At 46.5% G+C, this 12,117-nt stretch overlaps 1 protein-coding gene across 2 annotated transcripts in view; it reads right to left on the reverse strand.

Annotated features, from left to right (window-relative positions):
• USP43 (ubiquitin specific peptidase 43) overlaps positions 1-9,842 on the reverse strand; it is an 88,317-nt gene extending 78,475 nt beyond the window's left edge. Inside the window, exon 1 of one of the 2 annotated variants that reach the window (XM_010358262.2) lies at positions 9,223-9,842. In XM_010358262.2, coding sequence (XP_010356564.2) covers positions 9,223-9,726 — 504 coding nt within the window. In that variant the 5' untranslated portion in view covers positions 9,727-9,842. The remainder of the gene's footprint in view (positions 1-9,222) is intronic. The other variant, XM_010358263.2, reaches the window with a different exon arrangement.
• Between the last annotated feature and the right edge of the window lie 2,275 nt (positions 9,843-12,117).

Genomic DNA, 12,117 nt, shown 5'->3' on the forward strand with positions numbered 1-12,117 from the left:
GGGCGTGGTGGTGCATGTCTGAAATCCCAGCTACTTGGGAGACTGAGGCAGGAGAATTGCTTGAACTTGGGAGGTAGAGGTTGCAGTGAGGAGAGATTGTACCACTGCACTCCAGCATGGGTAACATAGTGAGACTCTTGTCTCAAAAAACTAAAAATAAAAATAAAGGAGACTTTAGGATGAGACAAAGCAAAAACGCAAGATCTAATTAACTGAAATGCTGGTTTTGAGTCTTTTTTTTTAAGACAGTGTTTCACTCTTGTTGCCTAGGCTAGAGTGCAATGGCGCGATCTCAGCTCACTGCAACCTCCACCTTCGGGTTCAAGTGATTCTCCTGCCTCAGCCTCCCAAGTAGCTGGGATTACAGGTGCCTGCCACCACACCCAGCTAATGTTTGTATTTTTAGTACAGATGAGGTTTCCCCATGTTGTCCAGGCTGATCTCGAACTCCTGACCTCAGGTGATCTGCCCGCCTCAGCCTCCCCAAGTGTGGCTCTGAGTCTTTATGCCAATCACATTAGTTTGGATTCTTCCCCCAGGCTTCTCTGCGTGTTAATTCCCAAGTAGGGCTACCAGATTTAGCAAATAAAAATACAAGATGCCCAGTTAGATTTGAATTTCACATAAACAATGAATATGTTTTTAGTAGAAATATGTCCCATGCAATATTTGGGACGTATTTACCCTAAAAAGTTATTCATTTTTTATCTGCAATTAAAAGTCAGCTGGGCATAGTATATTTTTCATCTGGCAACCCTACCCTTAAACAACCCTCAAACCTATCTTCTTGTACCAACACATTCTCTTCTGGGTGAGCAGCTGGCTCTTCCAACTCAAAATATCTAAAACCAGCTCATCCTTTTAATGTAGGTGTCGTCTTTCAGGTTCTCCTTCATATCAGTCCACTGTCAAGCAGTCTGGATGCTGGCTCCCAAATGTCTCCACCCTTCCCCTATAGAAGAGTCTCATTCGATCTGTTGAGTTCCACCTGTAGCTGACCCAGACAGTATGTACCTAAGGAGGGGCCCAGCCCCTAGGTTCTTCCCTTGCCAACCCACTGACTTCATGGTAGACCAGACCAATTTTCCTACAGCTCAGCTGAATATTGTCATGCTCTGACCCTAAATCCTTCCTTACTCTCCTGCTCACCACCAAATAGTCCAAGAACCCTCTCTGGTTCACCCCCAAGCCATATCATTCCCTGTTTCAAAGCTCCAGGTAAGTAATCCACCTAGCTGCCCCACACATGCTTTCCTACTTCTACAGTCTAGACCTTGACTTTTTTTTTTTTCTTTCTTTTTCTGAAACGGAGTTTTGCTCTTGTTGCCCAGCTGGAATGCAATGGCACGACCTCGGCTCACTGCCACCTCTGTCTCCCGGGTTCAAGCGATTCTCCTGCCTCAGCCTCCCAAGTAGCTGGGATTACAGGGGCCTACCATCACACCTGGCTAATTTTTGTATTTTTAGTAAAGATGGGGTTTCACCATGTTGGCCGGGCTGGTCTCGAACTCCTGATCTCAGGTGATCCACCCCCCGCTCGACCTCCCAAAGTGCTGGGATTACAGGAGTGCGCCACCGCACCTGGCTTAGACTTTTGCTTTTGTTCTTCCTTCCATGTGAAATCCATTCCTGTCCAGTTAATCACGATGATCCTTTAAGCCTGACACTCTTCATCTTAGCCTGGCTATAGTACCTGACAACCTTTTCAGAAAGGAGGTGACAACTTCAAGAAGCCAAGACACGATAGGGCCTTAAACATGTCCCTCTCTATAAACGGCAATTCCACTTTGGGGGATTTTGCCTTAGGAAATGAGAGATACAAGCAGAGATGTCTTTACACATCAAAGTTATCTGGGTGAAAACTTATGACACAGTCAGATGGCCTTAAAATTTATGACTGATGAAATACAAATGATAAAGAAAATAATAATCTGGTCATAAGAAGAAAAAAATGCAAAAATACATTATTTGAGATTGTTTTTATATATTTATAGATAGCAAAATAAAAGACCAGAAAATACATGGCAAAATAGTAGCAAATGGTTACCACAGAATAATGGGATCATAAGTAATTTTTTAATTTTCATTTGTAAATGACAAAGTTTTTTAACAGTGAACATTGTTCTTTGTCTTTTTCCATTTATAAAGTATTTGGCAGGTATTTCTCAGAATTATTTTTAATAACCTCCTGATGACTACAGAAGTAATTCCCCTAGAAAGTCTATGGAAACAGGCCGGGGGTTGTGGCTCACGCCTGTAATCCCAGCAGTTTTGGGAGCCAAGGCGGTCGGATCACAAGGTCAGGAGATCAAGACCATCCAGGCTACTAAGGTGAAACCCGATCTCTACTAAAAATACAAAAAATTAGCTGGGCGTGGTGGTGGGCACCTGTAGTTCCAACTACTCGGCAGGCTGAGGCAGGAGAATCACTTGAACCCAGGAGGTGGAGGTTGTAGTAAACCGAGATCGTGCCCCTGCACTCCAGCCTGGGCAACAGAGCGAGACTCCATCTCAAAAAAAAAAAGAAATAAGTCTATGGAAACATAAGTAGAACTGCACAAAGCAGTTCCCAAGAAGTTAATTAGCTTGGGAAGAATGAACTGCAATATTTGGTTACTTATCCCACATCTTTTTTTTTTTTTTTTTTCCACTGAGGTCTGCTATGTTGACCAGGCTGGTCTTGAACTCCTAGCCTCAAGCGGTCCTCCCATCTCGGCCTCCCAAAGTGCTAGGCTTACAGGCATGAGCCACCGTGCCCAGCCCTATATTTGGTTATTTCTCTCCTTCAACATGGCATAACTCTATCCGTGTGTATGTTTTCTTTCCCAAACATTGACAATTTTTAACACTTCTTATTAAAATTATTCCTAGTTATTTCATATTTCTGGTTGTTTTATGAATAAAAATCTAATTTTATATATTCCAAATGGTTATTCCTTTGATTTTCTACCTTCCATCTGATGTAACTAATGACAGTAATAAAGCTAAAATAAGGATTTCTAGAATGTTTTAGCAATTTTCTTTCCGTTTAATTTTTTTTTTTTTTTTTGAGGGGGAGTCTCACTCTGTCGCCCAGGCTGGAGTGCAGTGGCGCGGTCTCGGCTCACTGCAAGGTCCGCCTCCCGGGTTTACGCCATTCTCCTGCCTCAGCCTCCCGAGTAGCTGGGACCACAGGCGTCCGCCACCACGCCCGGCTAATTTTTTTGTATTTTTAGTAGAGATGGTGTTTCACCGTGTTAACCAGGATGGTCTCGATCTTCTGACCTCGTGATCCGCCCACCTCGGCCTCCCAAAGTGCTGGGATTACAAGCGTGAGCCACCGCGCCCGGCCCCGTTTAATATTTTTTACTCCCTTTCCATTTTATGTCTGTTTTGTCCAGAACTTCCAAAACATAAGAGTGGTGAAGAAGGCATCCTTGTTGTTAAAAAGCCATGTCTCCATTATATCACTGTAAGCCTAAAAGGGATGCTTAAGCACATAAGATAATATAAATTCCAGATGGCTAAAATGTTTAATATAACCATAGAAAAGCTGGTACATAAAATCAAATATTTATCATAAGGTATGATATAAATAAATCTAAATCTTCCAATATTGGGGTAGGGGGAAGATGGAGACAGTTTTGAGGAAATATTTGTAGCAAATATTCCAAGAGCTAAGGAACTTACAGAAACCTAAAAACATTGAGACCAAAGCAGAATAGAGAGACGCATAAGAACATTGAGCAGATGGGCCGGGTAAAGTGGCTCACTGGTCAGGAGTTCAAGACCAGCCTGGCCAACATGGTGAAACCCCATCTCTGCTAAAAATACAAAAATTAGTCGGGCATGGTGGCATGCGCCTGTAGTCCCAGCTACTCAGAAGGCTGAGGCAGGAGAATTGCTTGAACTTGGGAGGCAGAGGTTGCAGTAAGCTAAGATCACACCACTGCTGCACTCCAGCCTGGGTGACAGAGCGAGACTCTGTCTCAAAAAAAAAAAAAAAAAGAACATTGAACAGATGATTGATTCCAAAAGCAGACTCGCAACTAGTAAAGAAACATGGAAAAATCTTCCACCTCGCTCCTAATCAAAGAAATAAAAATAAAAAACTATTTTTAGAAGTTTAGAAGATAATGCTATTTCTTAGGATGCAAAGGCACAAGAGCAATGTAATGAACTTTGGTGACTCGAGGGGAAAGGTAGGAGGTGGGTGAAGGCTAAAAGACTGCACACTGGGTCCAGTGTCTATTGCTCAAGTGATGGGTGCACCAAAATCTCTCAAATCACCACTAAAGAACTTATCCATGTAACCAAATACTACCTGTTCCCCAAAAACCTATTAAAATGTTTAAAATATGCTATTTCTTTTTGTTGAATAAATTAATAATAAGGGATGGAGATTTATTATACAGCCTGGTGATTATAGTTAATAATAATATATTATATCTTGAAAATTGCCACAGGAATAGATCGTAAATGTTCTCACCACAAAAACGTAAGTATGTTGGCCAGGTGCGGTGGCTCACACCTGTAATCCCAGCACTTTGGGAGGCTGAGGCAGGCGGATCACTTGGGGTCAGGAGTTTGAGACCAGCCTGGCCAACATGGCGAAACCCTGTATCTACTAAAATACAAAAACTAGCCGGGCGTGGTGGTGCACGTCTGTAATCCCAGCTACTTGGGAGGCTGAGGCAGGAGAATCACCTGAACCCAGAAAGCAGAGGTTGCAGTGAGCCGAGATAGTGCCCCTGCACTCCAGCCTGGGCGACAGAGCAAAACTCCATCTCGATGACAACAACAAAAACAACTCAATATTTAAAATTGAGATGGTGACTATACAGGTTCACACATTTGTTAAAACTTCCTAAATTTTATGCTTATACTGGGTGCATTTCACCACATATAGTTTAGACCTCAATAAAGTTGATTTTAAAAGTAAAAATAGATAATAAAACATTCATACCTTTGCTTTGACTGTGTAATTCCATTTGTAGGAATTAAGCTTATGGGAATAATCACAGCTAAGGACAGTGATTTAAATACAAGAAACTTCAATACAGTATAATATTGGAAAATGGAAACTCCATTTCCATTTTATGTCTTACTGTTTTTTCCAGAACTTCCAAAACATAAGAGTGATGAAGAAGGCATCCTTGTTTTTAAAAAATCTCCAGTATATCACCATAGATCTAAAATTGATGTGTAAGCACATAAGCTAATATAAATTCCAGATGGCTAAAATTTTTAATATAACCATAGATCTCCATACAGAATTGGTTCATTTAATATATATTAATTGTTAAAGACTCAATTATTAATGATTGTTGTATATTATTAAGACTAGGAAAACGTAACAGTGCTTAAATGAGAAAAGCAGAATATAAAACTAAAATTTTCAATTGTTTATACTTTGAAACATATCAGTATATTTACAACGGTTATCTCTAGGGGTTAAAATTACAGATCTCTTTTTTTTATATTTTAACTTTTTTTTTTTTTTTACAATGTGCAGCATTTAATTACATCATTAGAAAAGCACAGAAAATCAAATATTGCATGTTCTCACTTATAAGTGGGAGCTGCCGGGCGCGGTGGCTCAAGCCTGTAATCCCAGCACTTTGGGAGGCCGAGACGGGCGGATCACGAGGTCAGGAGATCGAGACCATCCTGGCTAACACAGTGAAACTCCGTCTCTACTAAAAAATACAAAAAACTAGCCGGGCGACCTGGCGGGCGCCTGTAGTCCCAGCTACTCGGGAGGCTGAGGCAGGAGAATGGCGTGAACCCTGGAGGCGGAGCTTGCAGTGAGCTGAGATCCGGCCACTGCACTCCAGCCTGGGCGGCAGAGCGAGACTCCGTCTCAAAAAAAAAAAAAAAAAAAAAAAAAAAGTGGGAGCTAAATCTTGCGTACACATGGACATAAGGAAGGGGACTCCAAAAGGAAGGAGGGAGGGAGGGAGGGAGGCAGGGGGACAAGGGCTGAAAAACTTCCTTTTGGGCACTGTGTTCACTATCTGGGTGACAGGGTCAAGAGAAGCTCAAACCTCAACATCACACAATATACCCTTATAACAAACCTGCACACGTACCCACTGAATGTAAAATAAAAATGTAAAATTTTAAAAAAGAAAAAAAAGAAAAGAGTCTCACTCTGTCACCCAGGCTGGAGTACAGTGGCACAATCTTGGCTCACTGCAACCTCGGCCTCCCAGGTTCAAGCAATTCGCCTGTCTTAGCCTCCTGAGTAGCTGGGACTACAGGCACACGCCACCATGCCCGGCTAATTTTTGCATTTTTAGTAGAGACAGGGTTTCACCATATCGGTCAGGAGGCTGAGGTAGGAGGATCACTCAAGCCCAGGAGTTGAAAACTGTAGTGAGCTATGATGGCACCACTATACTCCAGCCTGGATGACAAGGTGAGACTCTCTCTCTTAAAGAGAGAGAGAGAGAGAGACAGAGAGAGGAAGGAGGGAGAGAGGGAGGGAAGGATGGAAGGGAGAGAGGGTGGGCGGGAAAAAAATAGAAAGGGAGAGAAAGAGAAAGAAAAAGAAAGAGGAAGGAAGGAAGAGAGAGAGAAAGAGAAAGAGAAAGGAAACGAAAGGAGAAGACAAGACTCCTTAATACAAACGTGGTGTGTCTGCAACTAATTCTCCAGCCTTTCCTCCCCAGCCAAGTGGGCTTTCATTCATATATTGAACAGAAAGTCTCTTGGTCCCACCTCCTTCCCTGGTTGGCATTTCAGTTCCCGGGTCCTGGAATGCACTCTCCCATCTTCCCAAGCCCTTCATTGACACCCAATCCTTCAAAATTCAACTCAGTGGCTGGTTACCTCTCCAGGGAAGCTTTCCCTGCCCATCTCACAGGATCCCCCCCAATCACATCACATTTTCCTGCTGTCACTATCATAGCACCTTGGATTTGTCCTTTCTAACATGTTTCTGTTCCAGTTATGTTCCTGTGTGATTATTTCATTAACATCTATTTCTACCTCTAGACCTTAAGCCCCTGAAGAGTAGCCCCAGAATCTGCGTTGTACTCCTCACTCAACATGCATTCCATGCATTCCCAGTCTAGTCTCTGGACATTCAATAAGTATTTGTTGAATGAATGCTTCCCTATCTGTAAAATAAGAAGAGCTCACCTAGATTTCAATCCATAAGCCTGGATTCTGGGATCCTCCACTCCTCCCTCCAAAGCTGACTACCCAAAAATCCCAGGAAATTCCAGATTGTATCTTCCTCATTAACATATTACAAACTTGATTATCCTTCAATTCCCTGAGGCTTACTAGGAGCTCCCAGACCCTGGGGATTTGACAGCAGGAGAGAGATAGGAAATCCTGGTGAGTCACTGAGGGCGACTACTAGTTTCGGAGTTTGTTGTTGTTGTTGTTGTTGTTTTTGAGAGAGAGTATGGTTCTGTTGCCCAGGCTGGAGTGCAGTGGTGCAACCTCGGCTCACTGCCAGCTCCGCCTCCCTGGTTCACGCCATTCTCCTGCCTCAGCCTCCCAAGTAGCTAGGACTACAGGTGCCCGCCACCACTGCCCGGCTTTTTTTTTTTTTTTCTATTTTTAGTAGAGACGGGGTTTCACCGTGTTAGCCAGGATGGTCTCGATCTCCTGACCTCGTGATCCGCCCACCTCGGCCTCCCAAAGTGCTGGGATTACAGGCTTGAGCCACCGCGCCCGGCCAATTCCGAGTTTTTTCAAACTACTGCAGCCTCTCCCATTGCTGTGGTAACTGGATGGAGATGCATCTAGCACGAGAAAATGTACACAAAGATTATCTCCCTCCCTCCTCTAGGTTTCTGCAGGTGAGAAGGTGTCATGATAGAATAACGAACATTTCCTATGAGGCTGGCACTGTGCTCTACATTCGAACTCACTTAATACAACAACCCTATAACAAGGTAGGTACCACTATGGTTCTATATTAAAGAAGAAGAAAGTTGCACCACAGAGACATCTGGTAACCTGCTCAAGGTCACAGAACTCCAGAGACCTTGCTCTTAACCACTATACCACACTGCCTCTTTCTTAAAAAGTAAATGTCACCAAAAAGAGACATTTAGTGACAACCATTTGTCCCACCGGCTGCTGCAGAACAGTGCTTCGCTAATGGAGGCAGGAGGGAGGAAGGTGGGGGTTGGCATCTCACGGGTCACATGGCAAACACTGCTTTCTCAGGCTGAAACTCAAGAGCGGTGATGCTTGTGGAATGAACACTGACAGGTTTCCCCCTCCTCCAAGAACAATCACTAGTCTGTAGGGAGCTTCAGAACTGCGGGTTTCTTTTTTTTTTTTTTTTTTTTCAGGAAGTAAGCCATGTGCACCAATTATCAGGAACCCTTTAATCCAACTGGGACCCCAAACAAACACCCCACTTTAACCCCGGGTGATGTGATACAAACAATTTACAACGCCTCAAGACCCTGCAGCATCCCGAGTAAGTAGACCGTGATCTAGCAGACAATAAAATGCAAGCCCGTGCTCATACATTGTAGCGGATTGAATGCGCCTTAAACAAAAGGATGCTAGCTCCAAAATAGCACGCTCGCTGCCTTTGCTGGGCACTCAGCACGGTACCTGGCCTGCGGGTTGTCAGATTCCACCGGGCTTAGAATAAAATCCAAACTCTTTACCGTTGCCTCCTACGTCTTACATGATCTGGCGAAACTCATCTGCCTCCTAATCTCCAACGCCACTGGTTTTCTTTCCTTCCATGTCTCCAGTACTCAGCTCCTTTGGGTCTATGGCAGTTGTACTTGCTGTTCCCCCTGCCTGCATTAGTCCTAGAGCGTGCCCTGACCGCATCCTTCTCATCATTCAGATCACAACGCAAGCATCACCTCCTTCCCCTGAGGTCTTGGCCTTTCAACCTCCCACTCCCCACCCAACATCATTCCAGACTGGAAGCTCTAGAGCGGGCGTTAGAACGCTGTCCGGCCCTCAAGCCTTCAATACTTCAACAAATGCTTGTTGAATCCAAAAACTCTGATTACCCTTCAATCTGCCAGCTCACCCCACTCCCTCTCAAAATACCTAGGAGAATTAATTTATAAAGAAAATATACGCAAGCGACAGCGTAACACAACGACTCAAAACAAAGCCGGTAATCCGGGGCTGAACTGGTCAATGGCATCTAAAGAAGGCCCCAAGAAAACCCCTTCCTGATCGTGCACACACTTTTCAAGAGGCGAAACCGGGGGCCAGGGCGGCCGCCGGCGCAGCGCTGCCTACCTTGAACTCCGCGGAAAGTTGGGGCGTGTATTCGCGAGTCCAGAGCGCGCGCACCAGCGCCGCCAGCTGCTCGGTGACCTCGGCGCGGCCTGGCGCCGCCCGGTAGCGCCCCAGCGCCAGGAACTCAGCCAGCAGGTCGGTGTTGCTGAGACACTGCACCACGGCGTTCATGAAACAGGTGTTGCCGTGGTTCTTCAAGCCCTGAGCGCCCGGCGGCCGCGCCCCATCGCCGGCGGGGAGCTGAAGCTGGGGCTGGGGTCCGGGCGGGCGCTCCTCCCCGGGGCTCCCGGGGGCCGCTGGAGCCGGGCCCGGGGCGCAAGCGAAACCCCCCTCACCGTCGCCATCGCAATATCCCGGCTGGGGCCGGGGCGGCGAGTCCCCGGGGCGGGAGCGGCTGCCCAGTGCCAGCAGGAAGCGGCTGAACAGGCGGCGCAGGGAGCGGCGGCGGCGGGGCCGGGGCGCGGGCGGTCCCCCTCCTGCCGCGTCCCCGGGGCCCGGGTCCATGGCTGCCGCCGGCGCAGCTCCAGGCGCAGGAGCCCCCGGGCCCGAGCGGACGAGCGGCCAGCAGGCCCTACAGCTTCGCTAAGGCGCCTGGTGCCGGCTACCTGCGGGCCAGGTGTGCGGGGACGGGGCGGAGGCGGAGCCAAGGGCGGGGCAGCCCCGCCCCGCGCGGGAATCCGGCCGCACGACCAGCCCCCTGCAGGGCAGCGCGGGGCCACCCCTACCCCTGCCTGGTGCCGCCCCCGCGGCGCTGACTGGGAGTCGTCGTGGTCGGGTTCCCCACCCTTCCTTACCTCGTAAACCGACAGACCTGGGTTTCGCCTCTGCTGCTGTTCCTCGAGCAGCCTTCGAGCAGCGGAAATTATGGAGGAATGAACATTCTGAAAGCGCCTAGTAAATGGCAAAGGCCTGGCTACTGCAGGAAGAAAAGAGCAAGGCAGGCATCTCCAGAGCACAGCCTCGGGCGTGGTGAGAGGCGCGCGCTGGGCGCTGTGTGGGGGTGGGGAGCGCTTTTGTGCACCGCTGGTTCCTCCGCAGGCTCAGGTGTGTGCGGACAGGTGTCGCCACCTCCTTTCAGACCGTCTGCCCTTTTAGGGGAGGCAGAGCCTGTGCCTGCACCCGCCCACTAGGGACCTGAACTGGGTGCCACGTGTTGCCCTGTAAAAAAAAAAAAAGCCCCCGAGTGGTTGTGGTTTGCGTTTTTACACCCGATTGGGTTAGAATCATTTTCCAAACACTTGTGAGACTTGATCATCCTTGCTTTAATCCGCAAGGAAGGGGGCTCAGAGAGGTTATCGCAACGTAGGAAGACCGCCCGACCCGTAAGCAGGGAAACCGGAACTCGACCTGTATCTCTGGACTGCCGAGTTCAGGCCCTTTCCAACCTCAGTATTTGCTTACCAGGAAGTTTTCCGGCTCTCAGGCGCGCCCCCTACGCGGTTTCTGGTTCACTCCTTAACGCACAAATCCTTGCTGAATGATTGCCCAATCAGAATTAGTTTGGCCTTGTCCCGCCCTTGATTCCCTGGGTAACCCTGGGCCCCCCGCCCCCTCTTGATCCCATGCAACTGTCAGGTTTATAATTAATCAGGCAAGATCTTGCAAAATGAGTTTCTCGTCAATTTCTAGCTCAGAAAGAGATCAGCACCATGTGAGACGCAGTATTCTAACGCCCTGAAATGTTACTTGTAGTTTAATAAGTGATCATCATTTATTAAATATTCTTGATCCTGGCCGGACGCGGTGGCTTACACCTGTAATTCCAGCACCTTGGGAGGCCGAGACGGGCAGATCACCTGAGGTCAGGAGTTCGAGACCAGCCTGGCCAACATGGTGAAACCCCGTCTCTACCAAAAATACAAAAATTAGCCGGGCGTGGTGGCGCATGCCTGTAATCCCAGCTACTCAGGAGGCTGAAGCAGGAGAATCGCTTGATTCAGTGAGCCGAGATCGCGCCATTACACTCCAGTCGGGTGACAAGAGCTGAAGTCTGTCTCCAAAAAAAAAAAAAAGAAGTTTTGATCTTTCAAACCGGGTTGCAAAAAAAAGCAGCATTACTTAAAGGATAAATAACATGCTTAAAACATCAGACTGTACTGTGAATCGGAGACTTGTGTTCTGGAAAATGCCATTATTTACCCGTCTCTGGAAAAAGATACCCGGTTGGGTGATTAATATACAAGGACATAAGGTCCATTTCATCACCCTTCTGGTGGAAAGCACGGAAGAAAGATTTAATGGCCAACTCCAATAAAGCATCTCTGAAATTTCATCTTTCTTTGGTAATTGTCCTGAGATCCCAACACCACACATTTTCTTTGAGAAAGCATGCATGTTTCACTCTCTACCCTGTCAGGAATTCTGCCGATGCTTTAGTACATTAGTCACTTAATTCTCACAATAACCTTTTGAGCAGGAACTTACTCTTGCTTGACAGAAGAGAAAATTGTGGCTCAGAGAATTTTTAAGAAGCCTGCCCAAGATCTGGATTTAAATCTGAGTCTAGTCCCGTATAGCTTGACCAATGAAATGACAATTAAGAAGGAAATTCACTTTGCCTTATTTTTAGAGGATAATAGCAATGCTGTCTGTGCACAGATCAGGAGGAAGGTCTGTGGGTTTTGCAGAGTTGCAGACAACAAATTATAACAAAACCGACAACTGAGAATTTATTCAGAATGTAAGAAGTTCTAATTAGAGTCTGCACAAATTATTCTTGAACATATTTCAATTTTAATATACAATGTAGAAATACAAAATGCATTCTATAAAGAAAAAAAAGTTTTGACTCAAGAACAAGAGCAGACCTGTGAGGAATGAAGACGAGTGTTGGAGTTATCTAAAATCGGTCTTCAACAGGACTGTGTGCAACGCCGAGGCCCAGAGACATCAGTT

This window comes from Rhinopithecus roxellana, chromosome 19 (genome assembly GCF_007565055.1).
Source record: "Rhinopithecus roxellana isolate Shanxi Qingling chromosome 19, ASM756505v1, whole genome shotgun sequence".
NCBI classification, from domain to species: domain Eukaryota; kingdom Metazoa; phylum Chordata; class Mammalia; order Primates; family Cercopithecidae; genus Rhinopithecus; species Rhinopithecus roxellana.